Source organism: Pristiophorus japonicus, chromosome 3 (genome assembly GCF_044704955.1).
Source record: "Pristiophorus japonicus isolate sPriJap1 chromosome 3, sPriJap1.hap1, whole genome shotgun sequence".
NCBI lineage: Eukaryota > Metazoa > Chordata > Chondrichthyes > Pristiophoridae > Pristiophorus > Pristiophorus japonicus.
This window is the reverse complement of record NC_091979.1, coordinates 117,630,263-117,647,461: the sequence shown is the minus strand read 5'-3', so window position 1 is coordinate 117,647,461 and position 17,199 is coordinate 117,630,263. Positions and strand designations below refer to the sequence as shown.

The 17,199-nt window shown below is 43.5% G+C and overlaps 1 protein-coding gene across 4 annotated transcripts in view; it reads left to right on the top strand.

The window, feature by feature from the left end:
- The window catches only part of LOC139259856 (N-chimaerin), a 332,546-nt gene that overhangs the window by 35,637 nt on the left and 279,710 nt on the right, over positions 1–17,199 (top strand). For all 4 annotated transcript variants that reach the window (XM_070875745.1, XM_070875747.1, XM_070875748.1 and 1 more), the window contains 2 exons: positions 4,454–4,485; positions 8,725–8,838. In XM_070875745.1, the coding sequence (XP_070731846.1) occupies positions 4,454–4,485; positions 8,725–8,838 (146 nt within the window). The remainder of the gene's footprint in view (positions 1–4,453; positions 4,486–8,724; positions 8,839–17,199) is intronic.

Sequence of the window (17,199 nt, the reverse complement as noted above, 5' to 3'; positions counted from 1 at the left end):
TTGCTGTATCGTGCGCTCAGCCTTTTTTAATATCACGTGGAGTGAATCGCTTCTGTGATAGTGGAGACCTCAGGTGGAGGCCGATATGGATCATCCACTCGGTACTTCTGGCTGAAGATGGTTGCAAACACTTCAACCTTGTCTTCTGCACTTGCATGTGCTAGGCTCTGTCATCATTGAGGATGGGGATGTTCATAGAGGGAGGAGTGGCTCCATCAATTGTTTAATGGTCCACCACCATTCACGACTGGATGTGGCAGGACTACAGAGCTTTAATCGGATGCTTTGGTTGTGGGATCGCTTAACTCTGTTTATAGCATGCTGCTTCTGTTGCCTGATGCTGCTCCTGGCATGCTCTTTTACACTCCTTATTGAACCAGGGCTGGTCACCTGGCTTGATAATGGTAGAATGAGGGATATGCCGGGCAATGAGGTTTCAGATTGTGGTAGACTACAATTCTGCTGCTGCTGATGGCCCACAGAGCCTCATGGATGCCCAGTTCTGAGCTGCGAGATCTGTTCTAAATCTGTCCTACTTAGCACGATGGTAGTGCCACACAACACGATGGAGGGTGTCCTCAGTGTGAAAATAGGACTTTGGCTCAACAAGGACTGTGCGGTGGTCACTGCTATAAATACAGTCATGGACAAATGCACCTGCGACAGGTAGATTGGTGAGGACACAGTCAAGTAGGTTTTTCCCCTCGTGTTGGTTCTGTCACTACCTGCTGTAGGCCCAGTCTAGCAGCTATGTCCTTCAGGACTTGGCCAGCTTAGTCAGTAGTGGTTCTACCGAGCCATTCTTGGTGGTGGACATTGAAGTTCCCCATCCAAAGTACATTCTGTGCCCTTGCTATCCTCAGTGCTTCTTCCAAGTGGTGTTCAACATGGAGGAGTGCTGATTCATCAGCTGAAGGAGGGCGGTGGTTGGTAATCAGCAGGCGGTTTCCTTGCCCGTGTTTGACCTGATGCCATGAGACTTCATGGGGTCCGGAGTCGATGTTGAGGACTCCCAGGGACACTCCCTCCCGACTGTATACCACTGTGCTGCCACCTCTGGTGTGTCTGTCCTGCCAGTGGGACAGGACATACCTGGGGATGGTGATGGAGGAGTCTGGGATGTTGGCTGAAAGGAATGATTCTGTGAGTATGACTGTGTCAGGCTGTTGCTTGATTAGTCTGCGGGACAGCTCTCCCAATTTTGGCACAAATCCCCAGATGTTAGTGAGGAGAACTTTGCATGGTCGACTGGGCTGGGTGTGCCTTTGTCATACCCGAAACCAGCGCCTAGGTCGATGTCGGGTGGTCCGTCTGGTTTTATTCTTCTTACTGTTTTTTGTAATGGTTTGTTACAACTGAGTGGCTTGCAGAGGGCAGTTAAGAGTCAACCACATTGCTGTGGGTCTCGAGTCGCATATAGGCCAGACCAGGTAAGGACGGCAGATTTCCTTCCCTAAAGAACATTAGTGCACCAGATGGGTTTTTACAACAATCCGGTAGTTTCATGGTCACCGTTACTGATGCTAGTTTTTTTTGGGCCCAAGTTTCAGCTGTTGGTTCGAACGGCGCACCTCCAAGAGATGCGCTGAGTTTGTAGAATTAAAAGTGCGCCTAAAAAGTACCTCTGTATTGTGGACGGTCTGCAGGCCTCCATTCCACTCGGCGTGGTGCAGCAGATCCAGCGGGGGGCAGAGCTACAACCCTGTGCCGAAAAGACTGCCGGCAGCTGCGCCCTCCCAGCGCGTCCTGTCTCCGGGTGACCATATCCCTGGCCGAAGGGACGACGCGATGTTCGCCGTCCCTAGCCCAGGCCGAGTGACCTGCCACACAGGCCGGCTGCTGCCTTCCCGCGCATCTGACTACTTGAAAATGTAGTCAGGCAGGCAGGGCTGCGTGCGCTGCTGTGTGCTGCTGGAGGGCTCCCGGTGCTCCTGAACGAGTAGGTGCTGCAGTAGGTGAGGTAGGAACTTTAAATTGTTTATTTATTGATTTTTAAAATGTTTTTATTTTTTTATTTATTGATTGATTTATCATTTATTATTGATGATGGTTCTTTATTTTTAGAAGGGAAAGTGTTTAGTGCTCTCTCTTCCCTCCCCTCCCCCCGTGCAATCTCTGGCTAGCTGCGCTGATTTCTTAACTCTACACAAGGTTTTTCTGAGCATACAAAAGAGGACACTTACTCCGTTCTAAGTTAGTTTGGAGTAACTTTTTGCAGCCTAAACTTGCAAAACAGGCGTAAGTGGCTGAACATGCCCCCTTTTGGGGAAAAAGAACTGAACTAAAACGAAACTAAACTAACTCACCTGAAACTGGAGCAAACTAAATGTGGAGAATTGCAATTTCTAGGATACTCCAAAAAAACTAGTTGCTCCAAAAAAAAGGAGCAAATTCAGTCGAAACTTGGGCCCAAAATTCCAGATTTATTTAATTAGCTTAAATTAAATTCCACAGTTTTCATGGTGGGATTTGTACTTGTGTCTCTGTATTATTAGTCCAAGCATTTGGGTTACTAGTCCAGTAACATAACCACTACGCTGCCATTATATTATTACAAGGATCCTCTGATTGTTTAGGGTTTTATTATACTGAACCCTACAAATTAAAGATTCCAAGTTTGATCATTGATCCGAACAGGAACAAATGATCTTGGCCAAGGTGGTTTAGTTTCAGCATCCTTGGGCTAAAGAGGAAAATCAGTTAGACGTTCTACTCCTGATTACTATTGAGCAAGCCTTGCTGCAAAGTATGGACCTTGGGTGAGGAGAGGATTGGATTTGAATGCGAGGCCCCTATGCATTCAAATATCTGGCTGTCTTGTCTTGTACATGAAGAGTGGCCTGCTGATATAATGGCAGGCTGCTGGCACCGTGACTCATTGCAATTAGGGAAATCAAAGTTTTTTTTTGGGAGGGTAAAAGGTTAAGGAAAGAGATTTAATAAAAAATTAAGCAATTTTAAGATGAAAAGAAATGGATTACAGTTGCATAATCTGCTTGTAGATTACTCATATCTGAACTAAGAAATAATACATTAGAATGGAATAAAGTTAAAATGTAAATAATGTAACTCTTGAAGTGTTACATATTTGACCGAGGTATATTGTAGAAATCATATAGTATACCTCAAATGATTCTACATCATGGTAATGTAAAATGCCAACATTCAGACTGTAACCAATTGCTTAATTGCAATCTCAAACCTTGTTTGCATAACTAATAGATGCAGGAATACAAATAATTCTGTTTAATATACTCACATACCTTTTTGCAGACACAAAATAGATTCAACTGTGCTTTAATGCCCTGAAGCTTTGAAAAGATTAGTGTACTAAATGGAGTTTTAACGGTTACTTTTCCTCAAACTCTCAATTGCATTTTCTTTGAATGCTTTATCTTCGAGAGCAAAAACTGGAGACTTAATGGCCACTAGGGTTCTTATTTTAATGAAGCTACTGAAATTTTATTTTTTGGGGCATTAAAATCATATAATTTACAAGTGCCCTCTATAAAAGGGGAGGGGGACACTAAAACCCGGCAATTAAAACAAATTAAACTTTAAAACAAATAAAATCAAATTAAAATTTGGTTGCCGGGGGTGACAATGCACTCCAGTCCCTCCGGCGCCCACCTCTCGCGGAAGGCAGCTACTGAAATGATGATCCTTTATTAAATTGACAGGTGTACACTCATTGGCACAATCAGTCCCAGATGTTTACTTCACATTTAATTAAACCAGGATTAAGTATCAAGGCTGGTTTTAAGTGTATTGCATTTTAACTAGAAAGGTATTCTATTGATGCAGTTACTAAAATCTTGCAATAAGTGGCTTATCTTTTAAGTATTTGTAGGAATTTATTTTGAGAAGAGTAGAAAGTGCTCTCATTCATAGACCATGTATCTGTACATTTTAGCCTAGAACATTTTCATATGTTGACTGTTACGTAGTATTTTTAAATGTATTTTTTTTGCACTTTTTAATCCGGCTGACACAAACAAGTGTTTTCTGTTCACTTAAAAAAAATGTATCGCGTGTCTGCTTTTATGTTCATTATGTCTGTATAAGGGTCTCAAGTAATTGTCCTTCGTACTATAAATATCCCACAGCAGAAAAAGAGACGTAAAACGGTCCAAGAGTCCAATATGGTTGACTGGGTGCATATGCACATTCCAGGCTGCATATGTGCCGGCTGTAATATTGGTATAGGCATCCAGAGCGTGCTACTGAAACAGGCGTTGGGTCCTTCACATATGCAAATAGGGGGTCTAATGCCTGTTTGAAACCTCCTTTGCAAAATCAGATTGTGCATGACCGTCATGACTGCCCCATTTACAGTTAGTATCACTTTGGTTAAGTTTTACATGCATGTTACACAATGCAGTATATGTTGTCTATTATGCATCACAATTTACATAAGTTTTTTTGAAACAAGTAGACTTCTTTTTAATTGCAGGTGGAGAACAGACCCAAGTACTATGGAAGAGAGTGAGTGCAGGTTTAGTTTTTAATTTTTCATTGTCTGAAGCTGCTTGTTTAACAATGTCTTTAGATGGACTAGTGGAACAAACCCTTCAATAATAATTTGAATTTAAATTTATGAAAATTGTATTCTATATATTTTTGCTATGTCTGCAAGTTTGGAAGCCTTAAACGAGCGCTATCCCTTATTCTTGCCGTACATGTCTCTAATAATGTCAAACAAGTTGCACTTAAGGAAGTATATTGTTATGGGAGAGTAGGGAAGAATTTATTTTGATATTGTATCTTATTGCATCTCCGTACGTGAAGCATTTAAGAATATTTCAATGAGTTACTTTGAAATGCAGTGTCAGTTATGTAGCATGAACTACAAATTGAACACTGCATGTCCTCTTAAGAGGTGTAGACCACCAGGAACTGACGTTGGGGCCCACCGAAAATCGTACTCCTCCCCTATGAGCGAGATGTCCAATTGCTAAGCACAGTCATGCTGAGACTTGACCCATTAGATTTAAATGAGGCACAAAGCTGAAAAGGCTGCATGTCTCAAGTTGGCATTATCAGGTGAGCAACTCATTTGAGCCACTGTACCAGACCAGGATCTTAATCTTGCAAGTTGCATTGCATCATTGTATTCAGAACTCTTCAATAGGAAGACTAAAGATTGATGATGTTCTGGACATTTGTTTCAATTGCAAATAATACGTTGAGTAATCTCATTCAATCAGTGCATTGCTAGATAGGTAGTAAAATATATTTCCTTGTGATTAATGAAGGACAGTCAGCATGGATTTGATAAGGTAAGGTCATGTCTGACTAAATTGAATTTTTTGAGGAGGTAACAAGGAGGGTTGATGAGGGTAGTGCGTCTGATGTAGTGTATATGGATTTTAACAAGGCTTTTGATAAGGTCCTGCATGGCAAAATGGTCACGAAAGTAAAAGCCCATGGAATCCAGGGCAAAGTGACAAGTTGGATCCAAAATTGGCTCAGAGGCAGGAAACAAAGGCTAATAGTTCATGGGTGTTTTTGTGACTGGAAGGCTGATTCCAATGGGGTTCCGCAGGCCTCCATACTGGGTCCCTTGCTTTTTGTGGTATACATCAATGATCTAGATTTGAAGGTAGGGAGTTGTAATTAAGAAGTTTGCAGATGATACCAAAATCGGCTGTGTGGTTGATAATGAAGAAGGAAGCTGTAGACTGCAGGAAGACATCAATGGGCAGAACAGTGGCAAATGAAATTCAAACCGCAGAAGTATGAGGTAATGCATTTGGGGAGGGCTAACACGGCATGGGAATACACATTAAATGGTAGGACACTGAAAAATGTAGAGGAACAAAGGGACCTTGGAGTGCATGTCCACAGATCCCTGAAGGTAGCAGGCCAGATAGATAAGGTGGTTAAGAAAGCATATGGAATACATCCCTTTAGTCGAGGCATAGAATACAAGAGCAGGGAGGTTATGCTTGAGGTGTATAAAACACTAGTTAGGCATCAGCTAGAACATCGTGTGCAGTTCTGGTCACCGCATTACAGGAAAGATGTGATTACACTGGAGAGGGTACAGAGGGGATTTAAGAGGATGTAGCCTGGACTGGATAATTTTAGCTATGAGGAACAGAGGGGGCAGAGGGAAGACCTCTATTGAGATGTATAAAATTATAAGGGGCCTAAGATAGAGTAGATCGGACAGATCTATTTCCCTTAGCAGAGAGGTCAACAACCAGAGGGCATAGATTTAAAGTAATTGGTAGGAGGTTTAGATTTGAAGGGAAATTTCTTCATCCAGAGGGTGGTTGGGGTCTGGAACTCACTGCCTGAAAGGGTGGCAGAGGCAAAAACCACCACCACATTTAGGGCCCAATTTTCGAGCCGCGCCAAGAACGGCGCAGTCCAGACCCGTTTTTCGCGCCACAAAGTGCGCCTAAAAAAACCCTCCAGATTCTCCAGCTCCCTGCAGGGCCTCTGGACCTCGGCGCAGCGCAGCAGGAGCTGTAGGGGGCAGAGCCAGGTCCCTGCGCTGAAAACAGTGCCGGGACTTCTGCACATGCGCGCTACAGTGGGCACGCAAGTGCAGTAGCTCCAGGTGCACCCGACCCCCCCGGACTGGACCCGACCCGACTCCCGCCGCCCCCGCCTCCGGACCGGACCCGACACCGACCCGATTCCCGCTCTCCCCCCACCCCTCCCGCCCCCGGACTGGATCCGACCTGACCTCCCTCTTCCCAACCCGAACCGAACCGACCTCCCTCCCTCCCACCACCCCCCGACCCGACCCAACGCGACCTACCTGTAAATCTGGTGCTGGGGACGGGCTCCGCCCGAAGTCTCGGGCCCGGCCCGTTCAGCCTCCCTCCCCCTTCTCCTCCCTCCCCCTTCTCCTCCCTCCTTCCCCCCCCCCCCCCATCTCCCCTCCCCCCCCCCCCCATCTCCCCTCCCATCTCCCCTCCCCTCCCCCCCATCTCCCCTCCCCTCCCCTCCCCTCCCCTCCCCCCCCATCTCCCCTCCCCTCCCCTCCCCCCCCATCTCCCCTCCCCTCCCCCCCCATCTCCCCTCCCCTCCCCCCCATCTCCCCTCCCCTCCACCCCCCCCGATCTCCTTCTGCCCCCCCCGATCTCCTTCTGCCCCCCCCGATCTCCTTCTGCCCCCCCCCGATCTCCTTCTGCCCCCCCCCGATCTCCTTCTGCCCCCCCCCGATCTCCTTCTGCCCCCCCCCGATCTCCTTCTGCCCCCCCCAATCTCCTTCTCCCCCCCCCCCCGATCTCCTTCTCTTTCTCCCCCCCCCCCCCCATCTCCTCATCCTCCCCCCTCTTTCCCTCTACCTCCCCCACCCCTTGCTGTCAGAAACACAGACACTGATAGACAGAGAATGAGACATACACACAGACAGAGAGACAAAGACACACTGCGGGGGGGGGGGGGGGGCCTCCAGGTGCTGCAGTCGGTGAGTAGAAAATGTTTTATTTATTGATTTAAAAAAAAAAATTCTTATTAATTTTTTTTTGATTGATTTATTGATGTATTTATTATTGATGATGGCTCTTTATTTGTAAAACTGACGTGTTTAATGTTTGTAAACTTCCCTTTAAACCCCCCCCCCCCCCCCCATTCCCTACGCCTGATTTGTAACCTACGCCTGATTTTCTAAAGTGTAGATTTTTTAATGTGTAGACAAGGTTTTTTCGAGCGTACAAAAATCTTCACTTACTCCATTCTAAGTTAGTTTGGAGTAAGTTTTCACTGACGAAACTTTGAAAACAGGCGTAACTGGCCGGACATGCCCCCTTTTGAAAAAAAAATTCTGTTCCAAAGTGAAACTGTTCTACCTGACTAGAACTGGAGCAAACTAAATGGCGAGAATTCCGATTTCTAAGATACTCCGTTCTACACCAGTTGCTCCTAAAAAATCAGGAGCAAATCATGTGGAAACTTGGGGCCTTAAAGAGTGCTTGGATGTGCACTTAAAATGCCATTACCTACAGGGCTAATGACCAAGAGCTGGAAAGTGGGATTAGGTTGAATAGCTTGTTGGCCAGCACAGACACAATGGGCCGAAATGGCCTCCTGTGCTGTAAATTTCTATGATTCTATGATGGTGTGCAAAATAGTAAACATTCTATTCAACCATGACCTCCTTGTGGGCCAATATCATGGGTACCTTAGATTGCATCTCTAAGGTAACAATATGGACCAGTTTGCTGATATTCACTAAACATTAGAACCTAGAAATTCAATGGTATTGGAATGGAAAACAAGGGCAAGAAATCCCTCTGAAATCCCACAGTGTGGGCGCCCCAATTTGTGCTGATAGTGGCATTGGCGCCCACCCCTAATATTCAACTGACCCTATCCCTGGGATTTGTGACGTGGTCAAAGCAAGGGCAGATGAGCCGACTGAAGTCCTGCCTTGTCACACCTTCACCGGTTCAGCACGGAAGCAACAGTTTTTAGGATTATGTTCCATTCATGATTTTATTCTATAGTTAAATGACTTTTGACACTTTTTTTAATGTCATTTATCCTTCACATTCCTTTTTTCTGCTATTTCTTTGAAAACTGTCCTTTTATTTGTCTCATAATTTTTCACGCAGGTACCTCGAGTGAAAAGACCTAACATTGTATTTAATTATTAATCCTGATTTGTATGGAGGGTAAATTTTAGAGAAGACAGACCATATGAATAGTTGCAGGTACTGCAGTTTTAACATTTTATGACAGAATTTCTTTATTTTCTGTAAACAGGTTTCATGGAATGATTTCACGAGAAGCAGCAGATCAACTGCTAAGTGCAGCAGAGGGAAGTTATATTATTCGGGAAAGTCAACGCCAGCCTGGTACCTACACACTGGCACTGCGGTTAGTGGTGATTTTAATAATTAAATGCTAAGTAGGGTGAAGTCTTATTCTATATTATGAATAAGTGAGGCAGTATAATGATAGAAATGGGGATTTTTTTTTGTGAGCTTTTGCTGGAAATTTTCATTCTGACCACATCACTTCCTCTTCCTGTATCTTGTATGATAATTCCTAAACTGGCTGCATCTTCAGAATTTTTTTGCCAGCTGATGTCTTGCATCCATGCATTTCTTGACTGTAATATACACATTTTCAGCGTGTGACCTTGAATTATTATTTTTATCAGTATTGAGTATTTTTGATGTATTGCAGAAAATTTTTCGATGTATGCCAAGTCTTGGTTTTAAAGTCAGTGTCAAGTATTGGAAGGAATTTCTGGAAATAGTTAAAACTAGTAACTGTTATTCCAATTGAAAATAAGTTTCAAGGAATGTCTGAAATGGCATTGAAAATCTCATTTTGAAGTGTGAATATAATTCAGAATGATTCATTCCTGATTAGGAAAGTATGTAGACTAATCCCTACACAATAAGGATGTACACCAGAAACTATTGTCCATGTTCTTCCGGTTTCTTCACTCCATTTTCAGAGGATAAGGAAGTTAAAACATTGGAATCATTGTCTTCCAGATTTTAATTGTAATCATCAGAGTTTGCCACTTGTGCGTACCCTTGAGGTAACAGAGAGGTGTAAACAGACTCACTGGCACACAGTAGTGGGGAGTCCAGTTGGTCCCTGGAGACAAAGCTCTGCTGGTACCACCACCTAAGCCAGGCATGAATTATTAGGTAACTTACTAGAATCATAACGGGTGTATTTGGTAGTGGGGAAGCATATAGTTCATCATGATACTTAGAAATGGAAATACCAACCAACTGATGTTATTTTCATGCTGCTGAGTTGCTTTGTTTTACAGTTGACCACACTATGAATATTGCTTGTCTGTTTGGGAAGTTTTTTTTAACCCCAATAAGTTACCTTATGGAATTAATGCAAGTGAGCATTGACTGAAGACTCAAAATTTTGTACGTGATTACAAGATTAAGGTGTCTGAAACGTAGGTTTTTGCAGATGATGTTTTCTTTATTTTACTGGTAAACTATTCAAAACCTCTTAAGAACATAACATAACAACAGTTGATGATCAGTGGCGTATATTTAAGGAGATATTTCATAACTCTCAAGAAAAATATGTTCCAGTGAGGAGGAAAGAGTGTAAAAGAAAAGATAGCCATCCGTGGCTAACTAAAGAAATAAAAGGATGGTGTCCAATTTAAAAACAAGGGCATACAAAGTGGCCAAAAATAGCGGCAGGACACAAGATTGGGAAGCTTTTAAAAGCCAGCAAAGAATGACTAAAAAAATGATTAAGGGAAGATAGACTATGAAAGTAAACTAGCACGAAATCTAAAACAGATAGCAAGAATTTCCACAGGTATATAAAAAGGAAACGAATGGCTGAGATAAATGTTGGTCCCTTAGAGGACGAGACCAGGGAATTAGTGATGGGGAACATGGAGATGGCAGATACCAAATATTTTGTTTCAGTCTTTACGGTAGAGAACACTAAAAATATCCCAATAGTAGATTGTCAGGGGGCTATAGGGGGGCAGGAACACAATCACAATCACTAAGGAGGTGGTACTCAGTAAGATAATGGGACTAAAGGCGGATAAATCCCCTGGACCTGATGGCTTACATCCTAGGGTCTTAAGAGAAGTAGAGGCAGGGATAGCGGATGTATTGGTTGTAATTTATCAAAATTCCCTGGATTCTGGGGAGGTCCCAGCAGATTGGAAAACTATAAATGTAAGGCCACCTATTTAAAAAAAAAAAAGGAGGCAGACAAAAAGCAGGAAACAATAGACCAGTTAGCCTGACATCTGTGGTTGGGAAAACGTTGGAGTCCATTATTAAAGAAGCAGTAGCAGGACATTTGGAAATGCATAATTCAGTCAGGTAGAATCCGCATGGATTTATGAAGGGGAAGTCATGTTTGACAAATTTGCTTTGAGGAATTCTTTGAGGATGTAACGAACAGGGTGGATAAAGGGGAACCAGTGGATGTGGTGTATTTGGATTTCCAGAAGGCATTTGACAAGGTACCACGTAAAAGGTTACTGCATAAGATAAAAGTTCTCAGGGTTGGGGGGTAATATATTAGCATGGGTGGAGGATTGGCTAACTAACAGAAAACAGAGATTCGGGATAAGTGATTCATTCTCGGGTTGGCAATCAGTAACTAGTGGGATGCCGTAGGGATCAGTGCTGATCCTTATTTACAATCTATATTAACGACTTGGATGAAGGGACTGAGTGTAACATAGTCAAGTTTGCTGGCGATACAAAGATGGGAGGAAAAGCCAGGTGTGAGGAGGACACAAAAAACCTTCAAAAGGACATAGACAGGCTAAGTGAGTGGCTAGAAATTTGGCAGATGGAGTATAATGTTAGAAAGTGTGAGGTTATGCACTTTGACAGAAAAAATCGAAGAGCAAGTTATTATTTAAATGGAAAAAAATTGCAAAGTGCTGCAGTACAGCAGGACCTGGGGGTCCTGGTACATGAAACACAAAAGGATAGTATGCAGGTACAGCAAGTGATCAGGAAGGTCAATGGAATCGTGGCCTTTATTGCAAAGGGGATGGAGTATAAAAGCAGGGAAGTCTTGCTACAGTTATACAGGGTATTGGTGAGGACACATCTAGAATACTGCGTACAGTTTTGGTTTCCATATTTAAGAAAGGATATACTTTGGAGGCAGTTCAGAGAAGGTTCACTCGGTTAATTCCGGAGATGAGGGGGTTAACTTATGAGCAAAGGTTGAGTAGGTTGGGCCTCTACTCATTGGAATTCAGAAGAATGAGAGGTGATCTTATCGAAACGTATAAGATTATGAGGGGGCTTAACAAGGTAGATTTAGCGAGGATGAAACATAGAAACATAGAAAATAGGTGCAGGAGTAGGCCATTCGGCCCTTCTAGCCTGCACCGCCATTCAATGAGTTCATGGCTGAACATGCAACTTCAGTACCCCATTCCTGCTTTCTCACCATACCCATTGATTCCCCTAGTAGTAAGGGCTTCATCTAACTCCTTTTTGAATATATTTAGTGAATTGGCCTCAACAACTTTCTGTGGTAGAGAATTCCACAGGTTCACCACTCTCTGGGTGAAGAAATTCCTCCTCATCTCGGTCCTAAATGGCTTCCCCCTTATCCTTAGACTGTGTCCCCTGGTTCTGGACTTCCCCAACATTGGGAACATTCTTCCTGCATCCAACCTGTCTAACCCCGTCAGAATTTTAAAAGTTTCTATGAGGTCCCCTCTCATTCTTCTGAACTCCAGTGAATACAAGCCCAGTTGATCCAATCTTTCTTGATAGGTCAGTCCCGCCATCCCGGGAATCAGTCTGGTGAACCTTCGCTGCACTCCCTCAATAGCAAGAATGTCCTTCCTCAGGTTAGGAGACCAAAACTGTACACAATACTCCAGGTGTGGCCTCACCAAGGCCCTGTACAACTGTAGCAACACCTCCCTGCCCCTGTACTCAAATCCCCTCGCTATGAAGGCCAACATGCCATTTGCTTTCTTAACCGCCTGCTGTACCTGCATGCCAACCTTCAATGACTGATGTACCATGACACCCAGGTCTCTTTGCACCTCCCCTTTTCCTAATTTGTCATCATTCAGATAATAGTCTGTCTCTCTGTTTTTACCACCAAAGTGGATAACCTCACATTTATCCACATTATACTTCATCTGCCGTGCATTTGCCCACTCACCTAACCTATCCAAGTCGCTCTGCAGCCTCATAGCATCCTCCTCGCAGCTCACACTGCCACCCAACTTAGTGTCATCCGCAAATTTGGAGATACTACATTTAATCCCCTCGTCTAAATCATTAATATGCAGTGTAAACAGCTGGGGCCCCAGCACAGAACCTTGCGGTACCCCACTAGTCACAGCCTGCCATTCTGAAAAGTCCCCATTTACTCCTACTCTTTGCTTCCTGTCTGACAACCAGTTCTCAATCCATGTCAGCACACTACCCCCAATCCCACGTGCTTTAACTTTGCACATTACTCTCTTGTGTGGGACCTTGTCGAAAGCCTTCTGAAAGTCCAAATATACCACATCAACTGGTTCTCCCTTGTCCGCTCTACTGGAAACATCCTCAAAAAATTCCAGAAGATTTGTCAAGCATAATTTCCCTTTCACAAATCCATGCTGACTTGGACCTATCATATTACCTCTTTCCAAATGCACTGCTATGACATCCTTAATAATTGATTCCATCATTTTACCCACTACCGATGTCAGGCTGACCGGTCTATAATTCCCTGTTTTCTCTCCCTCCTTTTTTAAAAAGTGGGGTTACATTGGCTACCCTCCACTCCATAGGAACTGATCCAGAGTCAATGGAATGTTGGAAAATGACTGTCAATGCATCCACTATTTCCAAGGCCACCTCCTTAAGTACTCTGGGATGCAGTCCATCAGGCCCTGGGGATTTATCGGCCTTCAATCCCATCAATTTCCCCAACACAATTTCCCCAACACAATTTCCCGACTAATAAGGATTTCCCTCAGTTCCTCCTCCTTACTAGACCCTCTGACCCTTTTTATATCCGGAAGGTTGTTTGTGTGCTCCTCAGTGAATACCGAACCAAAGTACTTGTTCAATTGGTCTGCCATTTCTTTGTTCCCCGTTATGACTTCCCCTGATTCTGACTGCAGGGGACCTACGTTTGTCTTTACTAACCTTTTTCTCTTTACATATCTATAGAAACTTTTGCAATCTGTCTTAATGTTCCCTGCAAGCTTCTTCTCGTACTCCATTTTCCCTGCCCTAATCAAACCCTTTGTCCTCCTCTGCTGAGTTCTAAATTTCTCCCAGTCCCCGGGTTTGCTGCTATTTCTGGCCAATTTGTATGCCACTTCCTTGGCTTTAATGCTATCCCTGATTTCCCTTGATAGCCACGGTTGAGCCACCTTCCCTTTTTTATTTTTACGCCAGACAGGAATGTACAATTGTTGTAGTTCATCCATGCGGTCTCTAAATGTCTGCCATTGCCCATCCACAGTCAACCCCTTCAGTATCATTCGCCAATCTATCCTAGCCAATTCACGCCTCATACCTTCAAAGTTACCCTTCTTTAAGTTCTGGACCATGGTCTCTGAATTAACTGTTTCATTCTCCATCCTAATGCAGAATTCCACCATATTATGGTCACTCTTCCCCAAGGGGCCTCGCACAACGAGATTGCTAATTAATCCTCTCTCATTACACAACACCCAGTCTAAGATGGCCTCCCCCCTAGTTGGTTCCTCAACATATTGGTCTAAAAAACCATCCCTTATGCACTCCAGGAAATCCTCCTCCACCGTATTGCTTCCAGTTTGGTTAACCCAATCTATGTGCATATTAAAGTCACCCATTATAACTGCTGCACCTTTATTGCACGCACCCCTAATTTCATGTTTGATGCCCTCCCCAACATCAGTACTACTGTTTGCAGGTCTGTACACAACTCCCACTAACGTCTTTTGCCCTTTGGTATTCTGCAGCTCTACCCATATAGATTCCACATCATCCAAGCTAATGTCCTTCCGAACTATTGCCTTAATTTGCTCCTTAACCAGCAATGCTACCCCACCTCCTTTTCCTTTTATTCTATCTTTTCTGAATGTTGAATACCCCTGGATGTTGAGTTCCCAGCCCTGATCATCCTGGAGCCACGTCTCCGTAATCCCAATCACATCATATTTGTTAACATCTATTTGCACAGTTAATTCATCCACCTTATTGCGGATACTCCTTGCATTAAGACACAAAGCCTTCAGGCTTGTTTTTTTAACACCCTTTGTCCTTTTAGAATTTTGCTGTACAGTGGCCCTTTTTGTTCTTTGCCTTGGGTTTCTCTGCCCTCCACTTTTCCTCATCTCCTTTCTGTCTTTTGCTTTTGCCTCCTTTTTGTTTCCCTCTGTCTCCCTGCATTGGTTCCCATCCCCCTGCCATATTAGTTTAACTCCTCCCCAACAGCACTAGCAAACACTTCCCCTAGGACATTGGTTCCGGTCCTGCCCAGGTGCAGACCGTCCGGTTTGTACTGGTCCCACCTCCCCCAGAACCGGTTCCACTGATAGGCAAGACTAGAACTAGGGGGCATAATCTTAGAATAAGGAGCCACCCATTTAAAACTGAGCTGAGGAGGAATTTCTTCTCTGAGGGTTGTAAATCTGTGGAATTTGCTGCCTCAGAGCTGTGAAAGCTGGGTCATTGAATAAATTAAAGACACAGATAGACCGTTTCTTAACCGATAAGGGATTATGGTGAGTGGGCAGGGAAGTGGACCTGAGTCCATGATCGGATCAGCCATGATCATATTAAATGGTGGAGCAGGCTTGAGGGGCCGTATGGCCTACTCCTGGTCTTATTTCTTATGTTCTTATAAGAAATAGGAGCAGGAGTAGGCTATAAGGCCCCTCGAGCCGGCTCAGCCATTCAATAAGATCGTAGCTAATCATCGACCTCAACACTATTTTCCCGCCCGATCTCTCTTGATTCCCCTAGACTCCAAAAATCTATATCCCAGCCTTGAATGTACTCCGGGTCAGCATCCACAGCCCTCTGGGGCAGAGAATTGCAAAGATTCACATCCCTCTGAGTGAAGAAATTCCTCTTAAATGGCCTACCCCTTATCCTGAGCCTAGTTCTAGACACTCCAGCCAGGGGAAACAACCTCTCAGCATCTATCCTGTCAATCCCTGACAAAATCTGGTATGTTTCAATGAGATCACCTCTCATTCTTCTAAACTCCAGAGACTATAGGTCCATTCTACGCAATCCCTCATCATAAGCCAGCCCTCTTATCCCAGAAATCAATCTAGTAAACCTTAATGGCACCGCCTCCAAGGCAAGTATATCCTTCCTTAGATAAGGAGACCAAAACTGTGTACAGTACTCCAGATGTGGTCTCACCAAGGCCCTGTATAGTTGTAGCAAGACTTCTTTACTCTTACATTCCAACCCCCTTGCATTTGCCTTCCTTATTGCTTGTTGTACCTGCATGCTAGCTTTCTGTGTTTCTTGCACAAGGACACCCAAATCTCTCTGAATGCCAACATTTAAAAGTTTCTCACCATTTAAAAAAAGATTCTGTTTTTCCATTCTTCCTACCAAAGTGAATAACCTCATATTTCCCTACATTATACTCCATCTGCCACCTTAATGCCCACTCACTTAGTCTATCCATATCCCTTTGCGTTCTCCTCACAGCTTACTGTTCCACCTAGCTTTGTATCGTCAGCAAACTTGGATACATTACACTCAGTCCCTTCATATAGGTCGTGAATATAGATTGTAAGTAGCTGAGGCCGCAGCACTGATCCTTTGCCAAAGGCTTTAAACTAGTAAGATGGGGGGAGGAATCTACAAGAAACGTAACCAGGCTAAATATAATTAAAACAGGAAAAGAGAGCATAGGAAAGAATAAAGTAAGGGAAGACATTGATGGCAAAGGAATAAATAGTTCTAGAACAGGAGTCTAAAAAGATGGTTAAACATAAAGTGAGAGGAAATCCTGTTAAAAATGAGTTAAACTGTCTGTAGTGTCTGTGATAAAACAGGGATGCTGGAGGCAATCATGCTTTGCGAGGAACCACACATAGTAGGGATTACTGAGATATGGCTGAAGAAAAATCAAGACTGGGAATTAAACATTGCAGAGTATAACATATTTAGAAAAGATAGAGGAAGAAAAAGGGGAGGTGGAGTAGCTGTACATCATTTTTTTCTCATGCCACTATCTGCAAGACAAAAATAAAACCGATATGGATAGAGATTAAAGATAATAAAGGATCAATCACACTAATAGGTGTAGTCTACAAACGACCTAATAGTGGAAGGGAAATGGAGGAAGAACAATGCAGACAAATTCAGGAAATGAGTAAAAAACATAGAATAATAATCATGGGGGATTTCAACTACCCTGATATTAATTGGACAGAAGAGGTTGGTAAAGGGGATAAGGGAATGGAGTTCCTACAATGTGTACAGGACTCCTTTCTAAATTAATATGTGGAAAGCCCAACAAGGGAGGATTCGCTATTAGATGTAGTAATGGGGAATGAACCAGGGCAGATAAGAGAAGTAAAAGTAGGGGAACATCTAGGCAATATAATATGCTTTAAGATGATAATTGATAAGGGCATAAGTATGATAAAAATCAGGGTAATTGATTGGAGAAAAGCTGATTTTGAAGGGCTGAGAATAGAATTTGGGAAAATAACATGGGCAACAATATTGGCAAAAAACGATGTAGAGCAGTATGGGAAACATTCAAAACTGTGTTCAGCAG